At 59.0% G+C, this 27,273-nt stretch overlaps 1 protein-coding gene and 1 long non-coding RNA gene across 3 annotated transcripts in view; one reads left to right on the top strand and one right to left on the bottom strand.

The window, feature by feature from the left end:
• Window positions 1-8,229: 8,229 nt before the first annotated feature.
• On the top strand, window positions 8,230-11,247 carry LOC129021845 (uncharacterized). Of its 2 annotated transcripts, none has more exons than XR_008496153.2 (3): window positions 8,230-9,107; window positions 9,716-9,880; window positions 10,618-11,247. It is a non-coding gene; the product is annotated as an uncharacterized LOC129021845 (long non-coding RNA). The 2 variants fall into 2 exon arrangements; XR_010125119.1 differs by having other exon boundaries at window positions 8,263-8,337.
• Window positions 11,248-23,222: 11,975 nt separating this feature from the next.
• The window catches only part of NTSR1 (neurotensin receptor 1), a 53,346-nt gene continuing 49,295 nt past the window's right edge, over window positions 23,223-27,273 (bottom strand). Inside the window, exon 4 of the mRNA XM_054468253.2 lies at window positions 23,223-25,980. Within this exon, the coding sequence (XP_054324228.1) occupies window positions 25,731-25,980 (250 nt within the window). The 3' untranslated portion in view covers window positions 23,223-25,730. The remainder of the gene's footprint in view (window positions 25,981-27,273) is intronic.

Here is a 27,273-nt window from a genome sequence, read left to right as displayed (position 1 = left end):
TGTCAACAGACACAGGCACACACAGACCAGACTGTGGGCTCGGGAGGCGGGAACAAACCCCTCCTTCAGGAGACCCAGCAGCAGGCCAGGGGGTGCCCCGGGGCCCACCCACCCAGCACAGGGGCAGGCAGCCGCTCCCTCCTGCCCCTCGCCTGCTCCAGCTGTGGGCACTGGGGACTGCCCCTGGCCCACCCCGCCCTTCATCCCCTCACCTAGGCCTCAACCCGTGCTCCATCCCTGCCAAGTCCCACCCATCCCACCCTACCCTCACCCACCTCCACCCACCCATCAATTCCCCAACCTCTGCCTCACCCCACCCTCCATCTCCCCACCCGGTCACACCCAGCCCCATCCCACCCTCCATCCCCCACCTCTGTCCCACCCACCCCATTCCCCTCACCCTTGTGCCCTGACTCTCCAGCCCCATCGCTCCTCCACCCAGGTTATCCTTCCTGCCGTACTTGGTGTGTTTCAGTCTTTGGTAAATTTAAAATAAAATGTGGGATTTTCCCTTCGTAACTGTTGAATCTGGACGCTGTGCACACAGGTGCATGCGATACTAGTCTCTCGACTTTTCTGTCTGACGTTTTTCATAATACAAAGTTGAAGAATATAAACAGCTGTCTCTATGCTGATGGAAACGATTATTACAAAAACTGAGCCAGTCATCGCGCATGCAGCAAAAACACTCTGGGATAAAAGAGTCCCTGCTGAAAAGTATCCCCCACCAAGGCCACCTCCGTTAGGAGAGCTGAATCTCTGCCCCAGGAGGCCTGGGTTTCTGCCATTCCCTAATCAAAAACCAAACCAGTGGAAGCAGGCCTCCCCATACTTGTCTCCCTCCCTCGCAGCATGGCCCGTCCTAGAGGCCAGGCTGTGTTGGCCCCTGGAGATCTGGCCTGGTTAGCACAGTTCTGCTGGGTGCGGGTGCCATGCCCAGAGCTGTCCTCACGCCGAAAGCCTGAGGCAGGGGAGTCCTTGCTGGGATGGGAGCTTGAGGAAGGCGGCCCCACCCGAGTGGCCGCTCCCAGATATGCTGCCCTCTGCACGGGGCTTCCTTGGCTTTCGGGCAGGTGACGCCCTAGGAGCAGCTGCTGCTGATGCCAGCGGGTGTTGGTGGGGAGCACCCAGCTCCTCACCCCTGGGTGGGAGACTTATACACCCCTCTTGAGGGCCCTGGAGGGGCTGAGCCCCAGCAGCCCCAAGTGTCACCTCTCTTCTTCCTGCACCGACTCGTGGAGTGTTGCCTGGGGAACACTGGGCCCACCGCTTCTCTCTGAACAGCCACCTCTGTGGGATCGGGGGGCTCCAATAGTGGCCAGGTTAGGCACTTAGCAGACTGTGTGCAGGGGTCCAGGAAACCCCACAGGGGGAGCGAAGAATCTGACTTTGCAGCGAGGAGGACACAGCGGCCAGGATGTTGGGCCAGGCCAGTTCCTTTTGATTTTCTTTCTTTCTTTCTTTCTTTGAGATGGAGTCTCACTCTGTCGCCCAGGCTGGAGTGCAGGGGCACGATGATCTCGGCTCACTGCAACCTCCACCTCCTGGGTTCCAGTGATTCTCCTGCCTCAGCCTCCCGAGTAGCTGGGATTACAGACACCTGCCACCACACTGAGCTAATTGTTGTATTTTTAATAGAGACAGGGTTTCACCATATTGGCCAGGCTGGTCTTGAACTCCTGAACTCAAGTGATCTGCCCACCTCGGTCTCCCAAAGTGCTGGGATTACAAACGTGAGCCACTGCACCCAGCCTCTTTGTGATTTTTGACACAACTTTCTAATTTCAGGAATTGGGATCCTGACACATCCACCAAAGAGCCTTTGAGTACTTAGAAATCACTTGGAACAGGTTCCTGCAAAGCAAACCCTTCTGGGCTTGAGGAGGAAATGGACCCAGAACATTCAGCCCATCTGAGCACAAACTTTCTGGTGACCTGAGAGGCTGAGGCCTTCCTGTTCCCCACTCAGACCCAGGAGACAGCCTGCTCGGGGGAGCCCGGGCATGGCCTACGAGTTCCTGGAATCAGGCAGCTCCTGGGGGGCCGGATGGTCCTGGGCTGGCTGAGCCAGCCTCTGTCGTCCTGTGGATGGTGGGGCTGTGTGTATGCATAGCCTCTGCACAGGGGCACACTGTAGGTGTTTTGACGGACAGTGTCTCAAAAACCCAATTCAGGGCTTGACAGCAGATTTGTCCTCCACTGCATGTGCATATGAGCAAGGAGAGTTAATGCAAAGCTTTCTTCATAGCAGAAGGTTGAAAACAATGTACCTTTCCATCAGCAGAGCAGGCAAGGGGGATACTGTGTGTTTCCCACTGCTGCTGGGACAAATTATAACAAATGTAGCAGCATAAACCAACGTCCATTTTTCATCTCATGCTCTGGAGGTCAGAGGTTCTCGCGGGTTCTTCTGGTTTCTCTGTTCAAGGTCTCATGAGGCTGAAACTGAGGTTTCAGCCAGCAGGGTTCTTGCTGGGAGGCTCCAGGAAAAACTGGCTTCCTGCTCTGACAAGCTGTTGTCAGAATCCAGGCCCTACAGTTGCAGGACCTGGGTCCCACATCCTTGCTGGCTGTTGGCCAAAGGCTGCTCCCAGCTTCTGGAGGCTGCTCCCTTCTCTGGCTCACGGCTCCATCCTCCATCTTCAGAGCAAAACCAGGTCATGTCCTTACCTCGAATCTCTCTGCCTCCGCCTCCTGCCTTATAGCTCGGCCTCCAGGGAGAAGCTGGCCAATGCGCTCTCTTTTAAGGGTTCATACGCTGGGCTCACTGGGGAACCCAGGATTGTCCCCACCTTAACCTTTACCACAGCTGCCAAGTCTCCTTCCCCCGCCACACGTCACGGTAGCGCATGAAGGGATTGGGATGCGGGCATTCTGCTTCCCACGGACACTAAGCTGCCTCTCCCGGCAGGAGGCGGTGCTGAGTCTCATGGGGAAAGAGCTCTGCGCTGCGGTGAGATGAAGAGACCTTGGCGCCAGCGCTGGGCAGGGAGAAGGTGTTACCGGTGGAGGGTCTGGACTGCAAGTTGTCCAGGTTCTTGGCATTTAAACAAAGAACTGGACAAAACGCACAGCAAAGCAAGGAAAGAATGAAGCAACGAAAGCAGGGATTTATTGAAAATGAAAGTACGCCCCACAGTGTGGGAGCGGGAGTGTGCAAGGGCCCTGGATACGGAATCTTCTCGGGTCCAAAAACCCCCTAGAGGTTTCCCATTGGCCCTTGGTGCTCACCTCATGTAAATGAAGTGGTGACCGCAACCAGTCTGAATGGCTGCAGAGAGCAACCAATCAGAGGCTGAAGTGAAGTTACAAAGTTACGCTCCTGGCCAGGCACTGTGACTCATGCCTGTAATCCCAGCACTTCGGGAGGCCGAGGCAGGCCGACCACCTGAGGTCAGGAGTTCAAGACCAGCATGGCCAACACGGTGAAACCCTGCTTTAGTCTCTACTAAAAATACAAAAATTAGCTGGGTGTGGTGGCGTGCACCTGTAATCCCAGCTACTCAGGAGGCTGAGGAATGAGCTTGAACCCAGGAGGCAGAGGTTGCAGTGAGCTGAGACTGCCCCACTGCACTTCAGCAAGGGCAACAGAGCAAGACTCTATCTCAAAAAACAAAACAAAATGAAAACAAACAAAAAACCAAAAAACAAACCAAAAAAAAAAAAAAAACAAAGTTACACTCCTATGCAAACATCTAATTGGTTGCAAAAAGCAACCAATCAGAGATACTTTTAATTTTCCATCTGAGGGATTTGCAAAGGGAGTAGCCTCTGGTCCTTTAGTTACTTAGGCCTGGAAAGTTAGAGTTTTCCTTTCAATTTAGAATTCAGTTCTAATAAGTCAGCGTGAAACAGCCTTAGGTTCCCTGATCAGACCCAATTCTCCTGCTTCAAAGGGACAAATTGTCCGTAGGTGGAACAGGAGGGACCCGATTGTCCCATCCCTCTAGGAGCATGTAAACGCCTCCCAGGGCTGCCTCGAGGAGGAGGCCTGGGGCTGGGAGGACGTGGACTTTGCTTTTGCCTCCTGTGTGTGGCTCCACATGCACGTGTTACCAACTGGAAATTATACTTTTTTTTTTGAGACGGAATCTCACTCTGTCACCCAGGCTGGAGTGCAGTGGTGTGATCTTGGCTCACTGCAACCTCCGCCTCCAAGGTTTAAGCAATTATCTGCCTCATCCTCCCGAGTAGCTGGGATTACAGACGCCCGCCACCACGCCCGGCTATTTTTTTGTGTTTTGGTAGAGACAGGGTTTCACCATCTTGGACAGGCTGGTCTTGAACTCCTGACCTCGTGATCCACCTGCCTCCACCTCCTAAAGTGTTGGGATTACAGGTGTGAGCCACCATGCCAGGCCTTATACTCTTATTTATAAGTTGTATACTTTTGAAAAACACAAAAAGTGAAAAGATAAGACTCAGAACATGTCCCGGTCACGGCGCACATGGAGGCTGGTAGATTGGGAAGCTATTTTGGGCTTCCTGGCAAGTGATCAGTGAAGGCCTTTTAAAGCCACCCTCAGCCCCTCCCTTGAGCTCAGCCTGGAGCCTGCAGGCAGCCGGCAGCGTCCCTTAGAATTCTCCTTAGACTGGGCATGAGGCTGGCTTTCCCGAGGGATGGAAAGGCAGCGGCAGGTACGCTTTGCAGGCCGCACCTTCATGGGCGGAGGTGGGCAGGGTGTCTGCGGCCGTGCCCGGAGTGGGGGCTGGGCCACACTGTTCTCACAAGCGTCATGTTTTGGGGTGTGGCACGTTGCACTCCCTCGGTGGCACCTGGGCTCTTCTCTGAGCAGACGCCTCATCTGCCTCTGAGAGTCAACAGCAAAGCAGCAGCCAGGAATAAGCCTGGTAGCAGGGCGGAGACAGCATCCTGTGCAGGGGACTCCACAGGGTTCCTCCCTTGCCCCTTCCTAGTCACACGGAGTTGGAGCATCTCATGGGGTGTTGGAGAAATACAATTAAAAACAAAATCTCTTGCTAACCCCCAGACCTCTCCACTAAGGCAGAAAAGAAAGAAACCCGTTTTGCCATTGATTGAGCATCAAACCAGGATGCCAGGTGCACGACGTGCAAGCTGCTGAGAGTTTGCAAAGACAGAGAGAAATCTCAGCCTGCACACAGCCGGGCGGATGCAGTCCGCTACGTGCATCTCTCCTTGAAAGACAAACAGGAGCTCGTCTTCCCGTGGGACGGCTTGACGGCACCATTTGTCACACAGACTCCATCGCACATCCACCTGGAGACTGGGGTGACCATCTGTGCCAGCTAATTGGCTTTATCCAAAGGAAAAATAAACTCCTCGTATCTCTACTACAGGAGGTGGTTGTGAAGCACCGTGCCCGCCAAAGTCAGGCTCCTGGCCTTGGGCAGGGAGCGGGGAGGCAGGTGCGGCCTTCCTTGATGTCCACGTTTCAAAGATGGTGCGTCCTGCCCCTGGGAAAGACATCCTTGGCTTGTGCCCAGGCAGGGGGCTTATTCAGCTTTTAAAAAGATTTACCCACATTCGGCTGGGCACGGTGGCTCATGACTGTAATCCCAACACTGGGAGGCTGAGGTGGGCAGATCACGAGGTAGGGAGTTCGAGACCATCTTGCCCAACATGGTGAAGCCCTGTCTCTACTAAAATACAAAAAATTAGCTGGGTGTGGTGGCGGGCGCCTGTAGTCCCAGCTACTCGGAAGGCTGAGGCAGGAGAATTGCTTGAACCCGGGAGGCAGAGGTTGCAGTGAGCCAAGATCGTGCCATTGCAATCCAGCCTGGGCAACAGAGCAAGACTCCGTCTCAAAAAAAAAAAAAAAAAAAAAAAGATTTACCCACATTCAAAGAATCCACAGCGAAGAGCTTTCTAAGTAAAAGCTGAAAGAAAATGGGTCTGTTTTCCTTTTTGCAGGAAAGAAGATTAATTTAAAAAAATTTTTCATTTGTGTCAACCCTTCCAGGGACCACCGTCGAGCTGTCCGTCTGTCTCTCTAGCCCTGCAGCAGCAGGGATGAGCTCATGGCAGCACACAGAGTGCGGAAGGGTGGGTGCTCCCAGTGCAGAGTGGTCCTGGCTCCCAGTCTCTGCCCTGCCCCTTCTCACAGCGGGGTGATCCAGTTCAAAGTACAGACACCCTTGAGCCGCAGTTTTCCACCTCATGAAATGGCTGCGTGGCCAGTTCCTTCCTCAAGTGCTGTTGCGGGGACGAGACTACAGAGGATTGGTGAGCACGGCGGACTTCAACCACCACTGGCACTGTGGCCTGTAGGCGGGGCCCCGGGGCTAACAGCTCCTGCTTTCTGAAGGGAAGGTGGGGGCTGTGGGGACTGCAGGGGGTGGGTGTCACTCAGAGGGCAGCATGGCAGGGAGGGGACCTGTGGCAAGTTTTTGGATCAGAGGGGCAGCGACACAGGGCTAGAACCCTGAGGGTGAGCTGGGAATGGGCAGAGGAGGGCTCAGGACCTCAGCTCTGCCTCTTGTCGCAGCTGCCCTGGCCAGGTGGCCCAGTGGGACGAGGCCTCCTGGTGGCAGACGCTGCCTCTCATGACTCTTGATGCTCCGAGAAGGGGTGGCCAGGGGCTGTCCTGGCTGGGGCTGGGATGGGGGACGGGGGCCAGGATCCCAGGGTGGAAAAGGGTGGATCCTAAAGTTCATGCCACACCCCCCAACCCAAGGTGGATTCTTTTTCTTGCTGCACCAGTCAGCGCCTGGGGAATGAACTGGCCACTCAGGGTCACGGGCCCACCTTCCTCAGCTCCTCAGCTCCTCTCCTTATCTGTAAATGGAGACGGGGAGGAGTCATTGCCTGGGGCCACCAGAGGCCAGCAAGGCCGGGCCCCAGAGCCACTGCCCAAATGCAGGCTCTCAGGCCTTCTCCCAGACACTGCGGTGTGGGCGTCCGAGACCCAGAGAGGCAGCCTCATGCACCAGGGCAGGGAGCCAGACCTAGGGCACCCAAGGCCTCCCACACCAACTTCATTGATGTGCTGTTCCCCACTGGGCGTGGTACACACAGTAGGTGCTCATTAAATGTGTGGTGAGTGAAACAGACAAATGCAAAGTGGCAGAGTGGGGGCTGTGAGGACAGGTACAGGAGCCTGTACAGGAGCTGTAATCAGGGCCAGGCTGTGCGGTGCAAGGGCCCTGGAGGAGGAGTCATCAGCCTTGGGTCACCTCCTGCAGGCCAGGGTTCTTGATGTGAGACAGGAGGCAGGATCAAGAGGCAGGATCACACCAGCCAACAGGGGACCACCCCATCAGACAGGCCGGGGACCATGCCATCAGACAGGCCGGGGACCACGCCATCAGACAGGCCGGGGACCACGCCATCAGACAGGCCGGGGACCATGCCATCAGACAGGCTGGGGACAAAGCCATCAGACAGGCGGAGGTCCATGCCATGGGGCCTGAGGTGGTGTTTGCTGTCACCTGGTCAGGGAGCACAGTGTTGCCCATCTGTGCCACCTCCCTGAGGCCCTGGCAAGCGTCATTCTCTAATGCAGACAGATGGCTGGGGCGCCGGCAGGAGCCAGACTGCCGCGGAGCAGGAACTGGGCAACTAAGGGTGATTTGGGCCGTAGAGAAGTGATTGATGTGGACAAATGGAGCCTGCAACGCAGGCCCTGCGCCACTCTGGCTCCCTGTGCGAACCCAGGGCTCTGCTGGCCTGGCGGGGCTGACTCCATGGACGGGGTGGCTCATGTAGGGCTGGCTGGAAGTCATCATGTCACCCCCTGCAATCATGCCTCCAGGAGCTTAGAATAGGACCCTGATCCCTCCTTTCTGTCCTATCCCCTCCTTTCCGTCCCATCTCCTCCTTCCTTCCTCATCTCCTCCTTCCTGTCCCATTTCCTCCTTCCCGTTCCACCTCCTTCCTGTTCCCATCTCTTCCTTCCTGTCCCATTTCCTCCTTCCCGTTCCACCTCCTTCCTGTTCCCATCTCCTCCTCCTGTCCCACCCCCTCCTTCCTGTCCAGCCCCCTCCTTTCTGCCTCATTTCCTCCTTCCTGTCCCGCCCCTCCTTCCTGTCCCGCCCCCTCCTTCCTGTCCTGCCCCTCCTTCCTGTCCCGCCCCCTCCTTCCTGTCCCGCCCCCTCCTTCCTGTCCCATCCCCTCCTTTCTGTCCCACCCCCTCCTTCCTGTCCCGCCCCCTCCTTCCTGTCCCGCCCCCTCCTTCCTGTCCCGCACCCTCCTTCCTGTCCCGCCCCCTCCTTTCTGTACCTGTTGACCTCATCTGGGCTGCAGCTGGTGACTGCTCGAAGGGGTGGGAGGAACAGTATAAAGTCCTGTCCCCCTCTTGCCTTCAAGGGCACCCCTGAAGGACCATATCCACTGTGATCCCCTTGGGATCAGCCGAGGTTTGTAGAGGTGACATCGCAGCCCAGCGCCTCCCTCCGCCCTCCCCTCCTCTGCCCTCCTTCCACATGTGTGGCCATGGGCACTGCCCAGTTGACCTGTGACCCCCAGCTGAGGCTGCTTCCTGGGCAGCTGACTTCGATTTGTGACCTGAGCTCTCCAGGCCCCCGAGCGGCTGGTGCCTTGGCCCTGCAGTTCTGCAGCCGAGACCTCTCCTCTGGGATCTCGTCTTACCCTGCTGCGGGCACCAGGGCTGCATGAAGCAAGGGTGAAAGTCCCCTCCGCCCGGGCTCTGCTCTCTGCCTGCTGGCCCCTGTGCTCCTGTTCCCCGTGGCTGCCCAGGGACAGGTGTGTGGGATGGAGGAGGAGGGAGAGGCTGAGTCCTCCCCAGTGGACCCCCAGATGCAGACCCTGAGGCAAGGGAGAGTGAGAAAGTGAAGGAAAGAACACAGCTGGAAATGCAACCAAGAATGAACCCCAGCCCGGGCCACTGTGAGCAAAGAGAGCCAAGCCCCGGGGAGCCCTGGGACAGTGTGGGAGTGGAGGCCTGGGGCGCCTCCGGGCAAGGCAGCGGGATGTCTGTGCCGTAAGCCCTGCCAGTCGTGGATGGAGACGCACATTTTAGTGTGGGCTCCAGAGACAGAGGGAGCCCCAGGCCGAGAGCTGTGGGTGCTGGGCAGGTGGGCATTGGCCAGCGTGGCCCCCACTCAGGGCGGGTCCACCTTAATTCGACGGGTGTGACACTCTCCTCACACATGTGCACATTCAAGAGGTAACTGTCTGTTTCTATAACTGGGTGCATTTCGGTCTGGAGCCATCGAGCCGGGTGGTGGCCATGAATCCCAGGCAACTTGGGGGGCCCACTCCAGGGTTGCCTTTTGGGAGCCTTGGGGTGACTAATGCAGTTCCACATGCTGTTAAGGACCTTGAGATGAGAGATTATCCTGGATGGTCAGGGTGAGCCAGTTTAATCACAGCCCCTCTAAGAGGGATGGGGAGGGCCAGGGTCAGAGGAGGAGAGGGGATGACGGAAGGGAGAGAGAGGCTGGGAAATGCTGTGCAGCCAAGGAGGGCAGGAGCCTCCAGAAACCACAAAAAGCAAGGAGACAATCTCTCCCCTGAGGCAGAGACCCAGGGCTGCCCCGCACAGTCGCACGGACTGTATACGGCCCTGCTCCTGGGGAGACCCAGGGCTGCCCCACACCGTTGCGCAGACCGTGTAACTGCCCTGCTCCTGGGGCTCATTCACACAGGTGGCCATGGCTGTGGGGTCCCTGGGGTTGGGCTATCTGCCACCCTGGGGGATGCTGCACTCTGTTTTCTGTCCTGTGTATTCCAGCTTTTCACACTCTCTGGTGCCCTTGTCTTTGGGCATCTCAGGGACTCGAAGGAATTGGGTCATGAGACACAGCCGAGCCTGTGAGTGCTGACCTGTGTAAAGAAGATGCCAGAATGAGACGTCTCCACACACAGAGAGCTGCAGCCGATGCCGGCTGGCGACTTGGGACTTGGATGCTTAACGGGAGGCTCCCCCTCCCTTGGGAGGTGAGGATGGGGTTGGGAGCATGTGTTGCAGGGGCTGGCTTCACTCACTCCTCAGCCCCAGCAGGTGCATCTCCCCCCACGAGGCCCTGGTTGCCGTCGTTCTTCTAGAAGGCTGCACTGAAGGGACCCTCTGATCCTCATGCCAGCTGCTCCACTCTTAAGACAGAGACAGGAGCTCCCGGGCTTGTGCACACCCTCCCTCTGCACATGTCCGGGACTCAGGGGGTCACAGTGTGGGCTCGTGGTCCGTGGGTAAGACTCGGGCCTGCTCTGCCTTGGGTTCTGAGGCCAGAAGCAACACCTCCCTCATGTGGGTCCTCATGGGGACCGAGTGGAAGACTGGCAGGGGGCGGGGCCTCAGAACTCCACCCACATTTGCACACTCAGCCTTCCCTTGCCCAGCCACAGCTTCCGTCCCTCATCATTGTCCTGTCGTGGTGGTGAAAACCAAATCTCTGTCAAAGGAGTTTTCTCCACCCCTTTTCCTGAGGTTGTAGCTTCGGGAGAAGTTTTGAAAATTGCCTGTCCTTGGTAGTGGGTGGGAATGCTGGGGCACCTTGTCCTGGGGTCTTCTGTTCACACAGACCCCTGTTGTGGCTTCCACAGTCCCCTCAGCCCCTGCTTGGAAGGAGCACGCAGGGCCCTCCGCCTGCCCTAGTGGAGGGAGCACAGAGCCCAAGCAGCACCCCTGGAGCTTTCTCCAGCTCGGCCTCATGGTCTCGTGGTTTCTTCTCCAGGTAGAGAGCAGTGAGGAAGGGGAATCAGCCTCCATGCCTCCCGCCAGCCCAGCTGCGCCCGAATCACCTCCCTCCTGAAAGGACGTCAGCCTCTGCTTGGACACTGTGGAGACAGGGCCCTCCTTGTGCTTCAGAAGCATCAACGTGTCAGAAAATCATCTTAACGCCAAGTCTGGAAAAAGTGGCTTTGAGGTTGTGCACACAAAGGAAGGACGGAGAGCCCCAGGTGTCGCCGAGGACCGTGTGGCTGACAGAGCCAGCAGGGCGGTGGCGTGTGAGCCGTGCTCTGGATATGTAAAGATCTGAGGCTGCTGGCAATGTCTGAGCTCTGCGCTCACCCATCTGTCGGCCGCTATCATCACCGGGTGGGATTAGTGGAGATTTCTCTATGATCCACTCTTTCATATTTAAATCTTCACAAGAGAATGAATCACTTTTATAATAAAAGAAAAAGACTGTCCATGTTGTTAATGTGCACGCAGCAAGTTGGAAGGCCGGGGAGGGCAGCGGGTGGGAACGCTGACCCAGGTGCCCCCCTGCAGCCTGGAACAGCCCCAGGCCTGCTCCACTGTCCCCTCGGGGTTCCCTGTCAAAGAGTCCAAAGAGTGGAGGGGCTGGTGCGTAGAGGGTGTGGAGCTGCAGGTGCACAGTTCAGCTGGCACCTGGCAGAGGTGGTTCATTATCAAGCAAAGGATGAAACAAGGCACTTGGAGCTCCTTCACAACTGGAACCCCCCCTGCAGGCGCAAGGCTGGGCTGGACTGGGGTCTCCTCCTCTCCATGACAGCCTTGGGCAACCTGGAGCCCGCCGCTGCCCCTCCCCAGGTGCTGTTCCCTTGAAGCTTCTCCCAACGGTTTAGTATTTTAGAGTTGGCACATCTCACGTGAACAAGAACAGCCATCACTGAAACAAATGCTCAGAGTGGACCGGTGTTTTTTCCCAGCCACCCTGGGGTGAGCGTGGCTCACGCTGCACACCAGGAAGCCCAGGAGCGGGGAATTGAACCAGTTCCATCCAGTCCCTGGCAAGGGACCACCCTGTGTCCGAAGGCCACGTCCACTTTTCAGATTGCAGGAAATGACTCAGCCTGAAGTTCAAGTTTTCCTCTGAGCTCCTGTTGATTAACGTGGCAAAGAGAGCATGCTGTGGAATATGCTGGCAGAAACGTCAGGAGAGCTAAAGGGTTTCATTGCAAACACTCAGGCTCGTTGGGAGGTGCCTTGGCACAATTCTGCAGAGGGTATTTGGCAATAGCAACAAAATCACAAAGGCACAAACTCTGTGACCCAGAAACACCAATTTCGCGGGAGGAGCTGATGCCGCAGGGGTTTGCCCAGAGCACAGGGAAAGATGTGCTCACTGTGCTCGCTGGGACAAGCAAGAGATTGGAAAGAGCTCGTTGTCATCATTCAGGGTGTCTCCTGTGTCTCCTGATTGCTATAAGGGGTTCCAGGCTGGTCCCCAGGGGAGGAGCTCCTGATCAGACGCAGGCCTTGCCCCCTCCCCAGCACAGAGCTGGTGAAGGAAGTGGACATTCATTCATTCAAGATGTTCTGAGTATTTCAGCACCACCAGGCCCTGTGAAATCAAGGTCTCAGCAGATGACGGTGGCAGTTTGATTTTTGGCTGAATTGTCCTCTACAGCAGTCACTGGGGATTGTGCTTTTCTCACACTGCCTGGTCATGCAGCACATGGAAGCCGTCCATATGCCGTGGGAAAGTGCTTTGTCTCCTGCTTGGGTGCCCCCCGAGCCAGTGAGTACAGCCCTGCCTAGTGGCAAGGTGAGTGTCCTGTTCCCAAGTCGTGAAAATGCTCTTCACTGGGGCAGGTCTGCCGAGTTGGGAAGGGCACTTACGGTTTAAACCGAGAGACTCTCCCTGCATTTGAAATGGAGGACATGGAGTTCTTCTTTTTTCTTTTCTTTTGTTTTTTTGAGACGGAGTCTTGCTCTGTTGCCCAGGCTGGAGTGCAGTGGTGTGGGGTGATGGGGCAAACGGGGCAGGGTGCCCAGGTGGGGCCAGGTCAGCATTTCCCGAGGATGATCCTGGAGGTCAGCTGCCCGGTGTGGGTGGCCATGACCTTGGTAGTCTGTGACCTTGGTGGCCGTGACCTTGGACGAGGACATTTTCTTCTGCCAGTGCAATGCCTAGAGAGGCAGGCGGCAGGCCGCTGAGGGCTGGGGCAGTGATCCCCGGGGACATCGCGTTGGGGAGTCCTGCTGTGATAGAGGGCCCCTGGGCATCACAGTGCAGCGTGTACTCCACCATGGCTCCTGGATGGCCACCCATGGGCAGTGGAGCTGGGGCAGGGATGGCATTCCAGGTCTGCAAAGTAGGGAGAGTGACGGCCCAAATGAGTGAGGATCCAGGCACACGGAGGAGAGAGGGTCCCGGCGGGCTGCACACGGAGGAGAGAGGGTCCAGGCAGGCCGCACATGGGACAGAGGCTACAGAGCCTGTGCTGGGATGGAGAACACCATGTGCTCGGCCTGCTGTCCCTAGAAAGTGTGGGGCAGAAAGAACAGACGCACCTGTGTGCTCCTTGCTGGAAGTGGCAGGCGGCTCTTCCCAGGCTGGATCTTCGGACACTCCCCATGGCACTCTGCCTGGTGGTCTGCCGCTGCACACGGGACACGGCAGGCGCTGTCCCCTCGGCGGCCACTCTGTCCCCTCGTAAGGCATGTCAGAGAAACAAAGCCCTGGACGGCTGTGGCTGGGTTGGGTGTTCCCCTCAGTCCCTTTAAGCCCTCCGGGAAAGGTGGGAAATTTCTAAAACTTCCCGTTATCCACACCAAGCTCCTTGACCAGAGTCCAGTAACGGGACGCTGGCGGTGCCCGGATGCCCCGAGACAGGCAGGGGAGGCACCGTACTGGGTTCATCCAAGGCCAGCTTAGGTCCTGGGAGCCTAGGATGACCAGAGAGGAGAAAAGCAGGGCAGGGACATGGCACTGAGACAGAAGAGACCACCCCCAGAACAGGGACCCCTGAGAGGGCAGAGACCCCAAGAAAGCAGAGACCTGGAAAGGGCAGAGACCCCCAGAGGGCAGCGATCCCAAGAGAGCAGAGACCCCCAGAGGGCAGAGACCCCAGGTGGGCAGAGACTCCTCAGAGGGCAGAGACCTCTGAGGCCGGTGACCCCCAAGACAGCAGAGATCCCTGAGAGGTCAGAGACCCCTGAGAGGTCAGAGGCCCCTGAGAGAGCAGAGACCCCCGAGAGGGTAGAGACCCCCTTCCTTGTTTTTCCTTGTTTGCCACCTTCAATGTCATTCTTGCCCTCCCTCCCCCGCCTGAGTGGGGGACCGTGGTGGCCTTGGTTACCCTCAAGTGGCTTTAGGACCCTCAGAGCGTAACAAAGCCCCCGAAGGTTCTGGTCTTCCAACAACATGATTTTTAGGAGAGCAAAGCTCCTGTGGCTCCTGTGGGTGGGCAGTGTGACTGCCCTGGGAGGTGGCAGGTGTGACTCGCTGTCCCTGGGGAGGTGGGACCCCGCTGGGCACCTCTGCAGGTGTGAATCGGGGGTGGTCTTTCTCTGCGCGGCTGCATGGGGCGAGAGCCTCTGTCCCAGGGCAGATGTGGGGACAGGCCCTGGTGGAGTGTGCGGGCCTGCTGGAGCTGGGGCACTCAGAACTGTGGTTTGTGCAGGCCCCAGGAGCCTCTGTCCTCATGTGATCTTCGTGTACTCAGGACTTCGAGTCACAGCTGGATTTGGTGAAGGACCCCAGTTTTAGTTCCAGCTCTGGCAGCCACACCTCTGGGATCATGGGCAGGTCACACTCTCTTTCCCAGCCTCAGTTTCCCCATCTGTACGACATGCATCCTCCTGTTGCGAGGATGTGTAGGTGCAAGAGACGCCCACCTCCCCTGGCCCTGTCTGCAGGCATGAGGCTCTGTGAGGCGGGGCCCTCCCTGGGGGCTGTGTGAGGGGGGACCCTCCCTGGGGGCTCTGTGGGGATGGGGATGAGGCCCTCACCTGGGGGCTCTGTGGGGATGAGACCCTCACCTGGGGGCTCTGTGAGGCGGGGCCCTCCCTGGGGGCTGTGTGAGGGGGGACCCTCCCTGGGGGCTCTGTGGGGATGGGGATGAGGCCCTCACCTGGGGGCTCTGTGAGGCGGGGCCCTCCCTGGGGGCTGTGTGAGGGGGGACCCTCCCTGGGGGCTCTGTGGGGATGGGGATGAGGCCCTCACCTGGGGGCTCTGTGGGGATGAGACCCTCACCTGGGGGCTCTGTGAGGCGGGGCCCTCCCTGGGGGCTGTGTGAGGGGGGACCCTCCCTGGGGACTGTGTGGGGTTGGGGATGAGACCCTCACCTGGGGGCTCTGTGAGGGGTGACACTCCCTGGGGGCTCTGTGGGGATGACCCTCACCTGGGGGCTCTGTGGGGATGAGGCCCTCCCTGGGGGCTGTGTGGGGCTGTGCTGTCAGCTGGGGGCTGTGTGGGGCTGTGCTGTCACCTGGGGGCTGTGCTGTCACCTGGGGGCTGTGTGGGGCTGTGCTGTCACCTGGGGGCTGTGCTGTCACCTGGGGGCTGTGCTGTCACCCGGGTGAGGGGAGCCCTGGGCCATGGTAACAACAGGGCCATGAGCTTGTCCCTTTGCCCAGAACATTCCTCCCATCTGCCCCCTCCAGGCCTCAGCTTCCTCGCCTTTCCCTCCAGGGGACCTCCTCTTCCTTTCCTAGTTCCCCTGCTTCCCTCCATATTCACCCGTGCGCATGCCAGTGAGCGGGCGTCCAGGCTGGAGTGCCGGCGTCTGGGTCTGGGTCCTCAGGCTGGAGTGCTGGCATCTGGGTCTGGGTCCCAGTCCTCAGGCTGGAGTGCCAGCGTCTGGGTCTGGGTCCTCGGGCTGGAGTGCTGGCGTCTGGGTCTGGATCCCAGTCCTCAGGCTGGAGTGCCGGCGTCTGGGTCTGGGTCCCAGTCCTCAGGCTGGAGTGCCGGCGTCTGGGTCTGGGTCCTCGGGCTGGAGTGCTGGCGTCTGGGTCTGGATCCCGGTCCTCAGGCTGGAGTGCCGGCGTCTGGGTCTGGGTCCTTGGGCTGGAGTGCCGGTGTCTGGGTCTGGGTCCTCGGGCTGGAGTGCTGGCATCTGGGTCTGGATCCCGGTCCTCAGGCTGGAGTGCTGGCGTCTGGGTCTGGGTCCTCGAGCTGGAGTGCTGGCGTCTGGGTCCCGGTCCTCACTCTCCCCACACCGTGGCTGTCTCCTGATGTTTTTGGCTGACTCTCCCTGGAAGCAGAAGGAGGCCAGGGTTGACATGGAAGCCGTTCATTTCTTTGGGAGGTGACCCAGGAAGACAGAGAGTAGGGAAGGGGGCGCACCTGTAAGGACTGATGGCTTAGTGCCCCTGCTGAGCACCCTCCAGTGACTCCCCTGGAGCGGGGAAGAGGCTGAGTATTTATCCAACTCCTGCCTGTGGGGGTAACAAACAAGGCTGCTCTGGGGGTGCAACTGCCTAACAGCCGGCCTGCCCCAACCCAGGCAGAGAGCCCTGGGCGGAGCCCCCTATTGCCGCCAGTGTCCTTTCCTCACTGCTGTACTTGCAGCGTGGTGGCCCAGCCACAGGACCCCCCTACCCCCAGGGTGCTGCCCATCCTGACAGGGCTGGCCAAGAGCCTGGCATTGGGGCCCGAGATGAGACCTCAGTGCCGCGTGGTGCCTGGACTGGGGGACCGACCAGAGTGGGTGGGAGGCAGGTGCTTTCTGAAGTGTGCCTGGCCTGGCGTTTGTCCAGTGAGCTCTAGACACAGCTGCTGACCCTGAGGGCCCCAGCGCCTGCCCTTTTGCCCAGCTGCAGACTGGCTCTCGGTGGCCATGGGTCTTGAACCAGGTCAGGTGGTGGGGGTTGAGCTGACAGGGCCTTGCTCCAGGCCCTGGGTAATTGGCTGGGGTCTGGGCCTGGCTAGGGGTGTCCCCAATGGCTCTGCTAGTCACCTGGTTAGTTGGCCTGGCAGGATGAGAAGCCGCAGGTCTCACAGACCCAAGGAATGAGCCCTTCCTGGTGAGATGGGAGGCCCTATGCAGGCCGAGTGTGCCCGGGTATGAGCACTTGTGTGTGTGCACTCATGTTCACATGCCATGCCTGTGTGTGCATGCAGGCATGTGTATATGCACTTGCGTGTGTGTGTGCGAGTTGACTGTAACTGTGTGCCTGTGGGTGCATGTATGTGCACAAGTGTGCCTGTGTGTACACATGAGTATTCCTGTGTGTGTATGCATGCGCTGGCACATGTACATGGTGTGTGTGCCCGTGGGTGCATGTATGTGCACAAGTGTGCCTGTGTGTATATGAGTGTGCCTGTGTGTATGCATGCGCTGGCACATGTGCATGGTGTGTGTGTATGGGTGTGCGTGTGCTTGCATGTGTGCATGCTGTGTGCATTTGCATGGGGTGCATGTGTGTACGTGCATGTGTGCTGGGGAGAGCCCACTCACCACGTGCTGCAGGCGCCGTGCGGGCGACAGCCCCTCCTCGTTTGCCTTGCTCTGGCTGCCCTGCCTTGGCTCCTTGCCTTCCCCTCGCCGGTTCTCTCTCTGCTTGGCGTCATTCCTTTCATAAATTCAGCCTGGCCATGGTTTCCATGGTGCTCTGATAAAAACTGGAATTCCAGTCATAATTGCAGGGAGTGAGGGAGCTGGGAGAGAGGGAGGAGGCGGGAAGGAACCTTTTCTGTACAGGAAGCTCAGGTCTCAGTGGCTGTGGCTGGTTTTTCTTCCTTCAGAGGTATTTAGAGTGTATAGAATTCTCTCCCAAGAGCTCTCCTGTTGCCTCGAGATGGTGACGGGCCGGCACTGTCCTCTTGGGTGGGCCTCATAGCCAATGGGCTTCTGTCTCTGTTCTGGAACAGGGCGGAGCTCAGCAGACCTGCTGGGTGGGGAGGGGCTTGACCCAGGCTCTGGCTTCACGGGACTGGAGTTCCAGGGTGCCTGGGGCAGGCTGCCCGGCCAGTGTCCCCAGATCTCCCGCTCCATGACTGAGCTGGAATTCCACGATTGTATTTCCATTCCTATGATGTTCTCGTCAATGTCAGTGTTCCTCCGGTTGGGGTGCAGTGATCTCCTATGGCCTGGAGTGAATGGGGGTTGTGAGAATTCCCTGCAGGGGCTGGGGCAGCAGAGCCCCACACCGTCCGTTCTGTGCCAGCCAGGGGGGTGCCAAGTCAGCCAGGTCCGGAGGAGCACTGAGCGGATGAATGAATGAATGAATGGATGGATGGATGGATGGATGGATGGATGGATGGGAAGCTATAGGGAGGTGGCTCTCCCACCTTCAGGGCACATCTGACTCTCCTGGATAAGTTGTTAACATGCAGATTTCCAGGCCACCCTACCTTCTGATCACCTGGGGCTCAGCTGGGGCCTGGGAAGCTGGTCTGGAACAGGCTCCCTGGTGGTTCTGACGTGAGCCTGCCCATCTGCCTGCCCAGGAGACACAGGGAACAGGGGCAGCAGGAGTACTGGAGGCCTGTGGTTGGGAAAGGGGCTTTCTTCTTTGTCCCCCAGAGGACAGCGTTTGGCTGTCAACAAGGCCCTGCCTCTGCCTTAGTGGCTTGGCACTGGGCAGGGGGGTTTGGGGGACCCTGCTACGTGAGATGGAGGCAGAGGCAGGGAGGTGGGAAGGGGGATGAGGCAGGGACACATCCGGTTCAGAAGGCACTTCTGTGGGGCTGTCAGCCCTCAGGGGGTCCTGCCGTGGGGGTGTCTTCTCGTCCTCCTGTGGGGGTGTCCTCCTGTGGGGATGGGAGGGACGTCCTCATCAGCTCAGAAGCAGATGGTGGCTGGGTTTTTCCTTCCTTCCTTCCACTTTCTCTTCTTTTTCTTTCCTTCTTTCTTTCTTTCTTTCTTTCTATTTTTCTTTCTTTCTTTCTTTTTCTTTCTTTCCTTTCTTTCTTTCTCTCTCTTTTTCTTTCTTTCTCCTTCCTTCCTTCCTTCCTTCCCTCCCTCCCTCTCTCTCTCTCTTTCTTTCTTTTACTTCTTTTCTTTCTTTCTTCTCTCTTTCTTTGACATGGAGTTCTTGCTCTGTCACCCAGGCTAGAGGGCAGTGGTGCAACCTCAGCTCACTGCAGCCGACGCCTCCTGGGTTCAAGCGATTCTCCTGCCTCAGCCTCCCAAGTAGCTGGGATTACAGGTGCCCACCACCACGCCCGGCTAGTTTTTGTATTTTTAGTAGAGACGGGGTTTCACCATGTTGGCCAGGCTGGTCTCAAACTCCTGACCTCAAGTGATCCGCCCGCTTTGGCCTCCCAAAATGCTGGGATTACAGGCGTGAGCCACCGCGCCTGGCCTTTTTCAGTTCTTTAAACGCTGGTGTGTGTGTGGCTGCGGATCCTACGGGGTGTTTATGAAGGACACTTGGTATGTCCTCGGTCCCCACACATCTTCCTGCTGCTCCCACCTGCCCACCGGGGAGGAGGCTGACCTTGTTTCCTCGCTGCTCCGGCTCCTCTCTCCTTGGCACAGAGCCCAGGGATCCCTAGAGAGAGGCAGAACTGGAAAGACCACAGGGACCTCAGGCTGCTCCCGCTTGCTGGGTCTCAGTCGTGAAGAGCCACGGGTGTGCGAAAAGCCGGGAGAAATCAAATGGAAGCCATTCAGGATGGTGGTCAATGTAACAAAGACCCCAGAGAAGGGAAAGGACTGTGGGGCTAGGGGGTCTTCTGGGAGGGAGAGTGGGGGGCTCAGAGGGAAGCATGGAGTGGAAGGAGGAGGGACAGTGACTGTGTTCTCTCGGTTGTTGATCTGGGTTTGCCTCTATGCCATGTGGCATCCCATGATTTATTGGGGTGATACTGAAACTCACTCACCACCAAATGGTACTTATTCCTCCCGGTCTTAGGCACAGACTTTCTTACTTTAAGGAGAACTATGTTGTCTGAATCCAATAATTTTACTTTAAAAATGTAGCCAGAGTTAAAAAATAGCTATTGGATAACAGCCTGTGTGAAAATTTGCCGCGGGGAATGAGGGCGAAGACCTGAACGGGTGGGTGGGGGAGGGTGCCCGTCATCCGAGACCCCCCATGCCTTGTGTTTGCTCCTTCACCTCTGCCCTCCCAACCTGCGCCCCAGCCCTGCCCCTCAGCCTGACCAGCGTCCTGGGGGTCTCCTGCAGAGCCCACCGTGCTGTGGCCACCCTTTTGGTCAACTTGCCTGGGGTCAGAGCCCGCCACGTCCACCTCTGCCTGGCTGCCCAACCAGTGTTCCTCCCTGGCATGTTTCCCCATGCCCCCTAGGGGGAAGAGAAGAGCAAAATGGTTCCCGGAGGCTGAAGCAGACCCCAGGAGGCTCTGGGTGTAGCCTGGACACAGTGTCTACACAGCTCGTCGTCTGAGGCTGAGGTGGGACAGCTGGGGCATGCAGGGCCTCCTGCAGGATGAGCATCTCTGATTTGGGGGTAAAGCAACCCGTACCCTGTTCTTCATCCCTCTCTGAGCCCCACAGCCTGGAGCTTCCTCCTGCCACTGCCATCAGTGGTCCCTACCAGCCCCTGGGGCAGCAGCTTGGCTCTGCCCTCTCACTGCTCCTGGGTCTTGGTGTGCTGCAGGCTGGGTGCTCTTCTCACCTGGCAGCTCCTGGGGAGGCATGCCCTCCCCAGGAGGGGTCACAGTCCTTGGGAGGTGTGGTCTTCTGAAGGTCCCACAATGGCGAGGGCAGAAACAACACCAGCTCCGTGCAGCTCTGCCCCTCCCTGGCCTCCCCAGCTGTGAAACGGGTGGAGCTCGCCTTCGGCCTGTGGCCTGTAGGGTGGGTCACCGGGGGCACGTGAGGGTTGATAGGACCATGGTCTTCAAGCTTAGGGAGGCTGTGGGTCCCTGGCAGATTACCAGAGCCCTGGCTTCCTTGGCCAGTCAAATGGGAACAATGACCTAAGGATGCTGAACCCCAGGGCGGCCGGAGGCTCCCTACACACAGCTGGGTTCAGCCAGGGCTCCTAGGTGACGCCTGGCAGAATCTGCGCTTAAAGTCCTGTCTCCCAATCCTCTTCCTCCTCCTCCAGAGATGCAGTCGGAGAGACAGCCCCCAGCTCCAGGGAGGAAGCAGGGAGAGAGAGGAGCAGGGAGAAGAAAGGAGAGGGAAGAGAGGCTCGGAGGGAGGCTCAGAGGGGAGGGAGGCTCAGACCAGGGAGAGGCTTGGAGGGGTGAGAGGCTCTAGAGTGGAGAGGAGAGCAGGGACCTGGTTGCAGGCAGTGCTATACCCTGGGCCACCTCTAGAGTGACTGGAGGGGATGGCACCAGGCTCCACTGTTGGTGGAGGGGGCTCAGACTAGGCCGGGGCAGAGAAGGAGCTGGGCAGCCAGGCACGAAGCTCATGATTGACACCAGTTCCTTAACTTTAAACATCACTGAGTGTCAAACCCTGGGGACGAATTGGGTCACTGTCCTCCTCTGAAGGCTCAGGGGGTGTGGACAGGTTCAGGCAGGGAGCCCGTGGAGGGCAGCAGTCAAGGGCCTGGGGGCTGCTCTGGGCCAGGAGGGACACTGGCCTGGCCGCCAAGGCCAGAAGTCAAGGAAGGCAGCCTCTGCCTCCCTCCCAGCTCCCCTGATGGGGCCAACCTTGGTCCTGTGGGCAGGGCCCTGAGTGCTAACTTCCACCTTATCCCACATCCCAGCTCACAGTGGCAGAGCTGGAGTCCAGCCCAGGACCCCGTGCGTCAGCATCTGTGCCCTCACAGCTGTGCTGTGCTGCCGGGGGAAGAGCTGGCATCCCCTCTTCACCCAGTGCTTGCTACTCAGCCTCTGGGTGCACAACACAGGCCCCCAAGGGCTCCACATGGTGGGTGCCCTCTCCCTGTGCTCACCTTGTGGCCACGCACAGCCGAGAGGAAGGGGTACCCCGAGGCAGCAGGCTCTCCTCGCCCCCATCCGGCCTCCTCCTGGCTCTGGCTTCCCTCTGTCGGGGGTTTAAGGCTTCCTGGAGAGAGCAGCTGTTGGGTGAGAGGGTCTTCCCAGAGACCCCGCAGCCTCTTCTGAATCAGGGGCTCAGGAGTCCTCTCTCCAGCCATCCCCACCTCTGAGCTGGGCAGGTGCGGCACGGAGGGGAAGGTGGGGGACCATGCCCCTAGGGTGGGTGGGCTTGTCCTGTGTTTCTGCTGTCCTTTGGGTTAAGGTGTGGGGATCTTTGTTACCAGGAGATGCTGTGGCCACTAACACTTCAGCACAGATAAGGATAGGCTGAGCCTGGCGGGGATCTGGGGCAGCGCCCCTTGGGAGGGCAGGTGAAGGTGAGTGCTGGGTGCTGGGAGGGAGGGGCCTGGCAGCGTGTGCCAAGACCCCTTTAGATGATCGGGGTTATAGTTCATCTCCCCACCCTCACCCAGACCCCTCCCAGCCCTGCTGCCACCCGGCTGCCCCCGAAGGAAGGAGTCCTGAGCCCCCAGGCACAGGAAAACAACACTTAGAGAATCTCTAAGTGCTGCAGGGAGGGGGAGGCAGGGCCAGGGCTGCCGAGGACAGCCAAGAGTACCCCCTCAGGAAGGGGTGCTCCCTGCCATCAGGACCCAGGAACCATGGCAGGCTCCTGACCACGAGGGCCCCAAGGCTCCTCCCCTCTCCCCTAGGCCCCTGCTCAGCCCCTCCATGGGCGCTCAAATCCCTCAAGCTGTCGACCCGCCTTCTCCCTCCCCTACTGCTCCCCTAGCACCTGCCCTTCTCCTCTCCAGCCACTCTGAGCCCCTCATGTCCCTGGGGAGACCCCTCACTCCTGCACTCTCCCTTGCTCAGGCTCTGCCTCCCACTGGCCCACCTGCCTCCTCCTCCAGGCAGCCTTCCTGGACTGTTCAAGCCCAAGCAAATGCTTCTTTTGCTGAGCTCCACAGGGTGAGCCCAGCGTTCCTAATCCTGAGGCCCAGGAGGCTTGTGAGAAAGACTCCAGGGCCCCACCCTGCAGATTCCGCTGTCACCGGCCTCTTGTGGCTCAGGCTCAGGCAAGCAGGAGAAAAGCTGTTGGTGCTCTAAAAAGGAGCACAGCAGAGAGCCAGAACTGCCCAACCGGGGATGAAGAATGACCCGGGCCTTGGCGGGGGAGAATCGGAAACGGTGGGTCTAGGAGGTGCCTGGGAACCCTCATTTTCAGAGCAGAAGCCCTGGGGTGAGGGTTCAGCCGCATCTTCTGTCTCCTCAGTAGCCTGCACAGGGCTGGGCCCAGGCCAGAGGCTCGGTACTGCACCCAGGCCTATCTGTCCACTGCTAAGGCCTCGATGGGGTCATGGCCCCCTCCCCCACAACCACAGGACCCCTGGGCTGGCTAGAAGGGGCCATGGAGATCTGAGCTGAGCAGTCATGGGACCCCGGGCTCCCCGCTTCACTGAGCCTCCTCTGTGTTCAGCTCACAGATCAGGAGAGTGAAGCTCAGGAGACGGTGAGGACTTGCCCACACAGGCCCCTCGGTGGTCACTAGGCCCTGCAGGGGGCCCACTGCTCCTTGAAGCACTAGGGAGGGTGGGTGGGCTGTGAGCAGAGGGATCCCGGCGCCCCCCACCCGCCAGCTTCTGGGACCAGAGCCCTGTAGAGTTTGGTAAGAGGCCCAGTGAAGGCTGGCTGCTGCGTCGGTGCGTGTCTGAATGAATGAGTGAATGAATGAGTGGGTGGGCACATGCAGGACCTCAACACTCGAGTCCACATCGAGGGCCCTTCGGCCACCTTTATTGAGAGATACACGGGGTTTGTTTTCACCAACTGCAGATGATGGGAGTGGAGGCGGGCGTTTGAGCTGTGAGGGCTGCGCCGTCACCGGGGGCCGACTTAGGGGCTCCGGACTCCATGACCGATGCACTCATGGCACGCAGGGCTGGCTTCCGGGGTCACATCATGACCTGCCTGCGAGCTAGTGATACGAGATCAGGTGTCGTGGGTGTGTCTGTGGTGCGTGGACACGTGTCCCTACCTACAGTAAGTGCACAGATAGAAGCATCAAGACATCAACAGGAAAAGCCGACTTCAGTCACAGCCACAGACCCCACCCCGGAGACCTCGTGTCTACCGAGGGTCTGGGGCAGTGGGGCATCCACTCCCCTCTCTCAGAGCACCATCCTGAGAGACATCATTCTGTCTGTTCCGGGGTGGGTCCTCCAGGACAGTCCCATCCAGCTGCAAGGGTGGAACGACCACATCTGTTTCTTAGATGGGGAAACCGAGGCTCAGAAATTATGGCCCAAGGTCCAGGAGCCGCAGAGAAGGATCTGAGGCTGCCCTGTCTGGCTCTGAGTTCAGTTCAGGTCCTCATTCAGAGCCCAGCCTGAGGGGCCTCAGCATTTGCTAAACTCTGAGCCCACTCCTGAGCAGGGGTAGGGGCTGCACTGACCTCTGGACATCCCTGGCTGGCAGCAAAGCTTCTCTGTGGGGAGCTCTGTGGGCAGCAAAGCTTCTCATGGGAGCTCTGTGGGGGAAGAAGGCCCCTCTGTGCTGGCCCTGTTTCCCTGGGGTTGGTGGCCCTTGGGCGCTGGGAGGGCTGCCTGGCTGATGACCAGGCTTGTGGGAGGCAAAGTTTGGCAGGAAGTGCAGCAAATGGGCCTGACTCCCCTGGGCCCCGTTCTTGGTGAGCCGAAGGGCCCTGTGGTTGGAGAGGGATTTTGTGGGGTTCAAGGAACCCGTCAACTCAACAGCCAGATCCAAGTGACTGCAGATACTGTAGCATTCGACTCTCATTTCACAGATGGGGAAACCGAGTCCGGAGAAGGCAAAGTGGCTGAACACAGCCCAAGACCAGGTGTCCGGGTCCCGGGTCGACGTGGCCGGTGCAGGCAGCCAGCCCAGAGCCCATTTCCCCAGGGCAAAGGCTGCTCTGAGACAAGGAAATCCCTTGAAGAAAAGGCTGAATTTTGCTTCCTGTGGCTCCCAGTTCCTGGCTGGTCCCGGCCAGCTTCTCCTGGGACTGTCTTCTCTCAGGCTCAGGCGACCTTCTTAAGCCAGGGGCCTGGCCAGTCGTGTGCTCTGTGGCGCCTGGATCCTAGAGACCAAGGAGACGCCAGCTTTTTCAACTGCTTGGAGGCTGGGGCCAGGGCTGCCGCCACCAGAGGGTGACAAATGAGTCTGTGCCTCAGCCCAGGGCTGCTGGCCAGCGGTGCCTGGACACACCGCTCCTTCTCACCTGAAGCCTGAGTTCCTGGAACTGGCATCTTACTCAGGGACCAGGCTCCATCGCCCCTGTTCCACATTCCCCTTCTCAAGGCCCCACCCTGAAGCCAGCTCTGGGCCTGGCTGCCAGACCTCAGCCTGCACAGCCACAAGCAAAGCACACGGAATGTGCACCCCATCCTGGCCACGGCCACCTGGGCAGGTGCGGGAGACCAGGCCCCTGATCCGGCGTCCCTTCTGCCGAGCCCGAGAGGCCACGGCTGAAGATCCTGAGGCTGAGGCCTGAGCCTCCTCCCATGTGGTGTCCTGGCAGAGCCCCTGGGCCTTGTCCTGGGTGAGGATGGGAGGGAGGAGGGGAGGCTGGGGTCTGGGCGATTCCAGGCCAGCCCATTTTTGTCCTTTTTGGGCTTGTGGTCCCCTCTGGGGGCCGCAGCTGCCTGCGGCGAGGGTGGTGGGAGGGACCCCTCATGGCAGTGGGCCCCCAGATTGCCAGGCCTGAAGGGGCGAGTCAGGGAGCTTTCTTGGAACTGCCTGAGGGAGGGGGGCGTGGGTCTGCATGGCAGGGTCTGCACGTGAGGCCCAAAGCCACAGAGCGTGCGGGACTGGGGCTGGACTCCCCGAGCTAGACAGAGTGGGTGCAGGCCTCAGAGATGTGGACATGGGAACAGCAGCCCGGCCACCCGAGGCCCGGCCCCACCCAGCACCTTTCATTTCCTTCTCTGGAACCATCCATTAGTCAGAGAACAAAGAAAACTGCCTTTTGCTGCACACTAATTTCTCCTTGTTAGAGGCCCTTTTCCCATCTGGGAGAGGAGCGCTCTCTTGTTCTGGCTTTCAAAGAGGAGATGGGGAGGGGTGGGGAGGAGTTGGGGACAGGCCCGGGAGACACTGATGAGAAACAGGGGTTGGGGGGTGGGAGGGGGGTCCCAGGCCTCAGACTCCAGCACAGGCTGGCCTCTGCCCGACCATCAGAGCTCCCGGGTGGGGGCTGCTCTGTCTGTGGGGGGCAAGGACCCACGGCCAGGCTCCTCCTGGACACGCTCCGGGGCGCAGAGCCTAGTACAGCGTCTCGCGGGTGGCATTGCTGGAGAGGGTGTGGTTGCTGGACACGCTGTTGGCCTTCCTCGAGAAGGCTGGCCTCTTCCTCCTGCGCCGCCACACAGGGCAGAGGCAGGCCAGTGTGGCCAGGAAGATGTGGCGGAAGTTGGCGGAGACGAGGTTGTACAGGATGGGGTTGATGGCGGAGCTGACGTAGAAGAGCACGTTGGTCACCATATAGAAGTAGTGATAGAAGTCATAGAGGAACCTGCGGGGACAGAGGCGCTCAGATCCCAGACAGAACTCTTGAGGGCCCCAAGGCAGGGTGACAGCCGGGGCCACAGCGGCCCAGGGACGTGGTGGCTCAGACGCTAATTAAAACACCACTTGAGAATGGGTGTTTGGGGACATTTCATAACAAGCTCCAGGGTCTGGCTTCTCCTGAGCAGCTGCAAGTTCTGGTCGTGCTCCCGCCCAGCCTGGGCTGCTGCTTTTTTTTTTTTTTTTTTTGAGACCGAGTCTCGCTCTGTCTCCCAGGCTGGAGTACAGTGGTGCGATCTCAGCTCACTGCAAGCTCTGCCTCCCGGGTTCACACCACTCTCCTGCCTCAGCCTCCCGAGTAGCTGGGACTACAGGCGCCCCCCACCATGCCCGGCTAATTTTCTGTATTTTTAGTAGAGATGGGGTTTCACCGTGTTAGCCAGGATGGTCTCGATCTCCTGACCCGTGATCTGCCCGCCTTGGCTTCCCAAAGTGCTGGGATTACAGGCGGGAGCCACCGCGTCCCGCCCAGCCTGGGCTTCTTTAGGTGGGGCGTGGGCTCTGCTTGTCCGTCCCTGACTCTCCTTGCAGCCGCCTGCATTGCCCTTCACAGCTCTGTGCATCCAAGGGTCCAGGGCTTGGCTGGTCCCGGCCTAACCAAACAGCCAGGGCAGGAACCCTCTCCACGCCTCCCCAGCAGCCACACACCTTGCCCTCAGCTTGTTGCCTCCCCCAACAGTGATCTCACTCCCTCACCAGGCAGCTCAATTACCACCAGGCAGCCCTGAGTTTCAGAAGCTTTTGTGGGGGCCGCACTCTGTTCCCCGTGCCTTCTCCTCCTCATTGGTCGTAGGTGCGCCCTCCCCAGTGGCTGTCACTGGAAGGAACCTTTTATTCTGGGATCTGGCAGCCCCACTGCACAGAAAAGGGCTCACAAGTGGGCCCCAAGCTGCCATCTCAGGATGGCCAGCTGGCAAGGCTGGCCTCTGGCTGGTGCCTGGGGCCTTGGATTTTGGGAAGGCTCTGCCGTTTTCGGGTGAGAGGGGCTCCCTGCCCCTGAACTGTTGGTGCAAACAGTAGGGGTTTTGCCAGGCAGTGGGTGCCCCTGTGATCGGCCCCCATATTGTTCTGTGAGGCTCCTCTGGGAGGGGGCCCTGGAAGCTGCATCTGGTCTCCCACTGACCCCACTCCATGTGTCTTTTCCCTTTGCTGACTTTGCTGTATAAGCAAAGCTTTGTCAGTATTGCGGCTCTTGCTGCGATAAGTCACAGCCCTGAGTATAACTCCAGGCTGAGCCCTG

Source organism: Pongo pygmaeus, chromosome 21 (assembly GCF_028885625.2).
Source record: "Pongo pygmaeus isolate AG05252 chromosome 21, NHGRI_mPonPyg2-v2.0_pri, whole genome shotgun sequence".
Lineage (NCBI taxonomy): Eukaryota > Metazoa > Chordata > Mammalia > Primates > Hominidae > Pongo > Pongo pygmaeus.
Note: the sequence above shows the minus strand (reverse complement) of the source record. Positions and strands in the feature narration are given on the sequence as shown.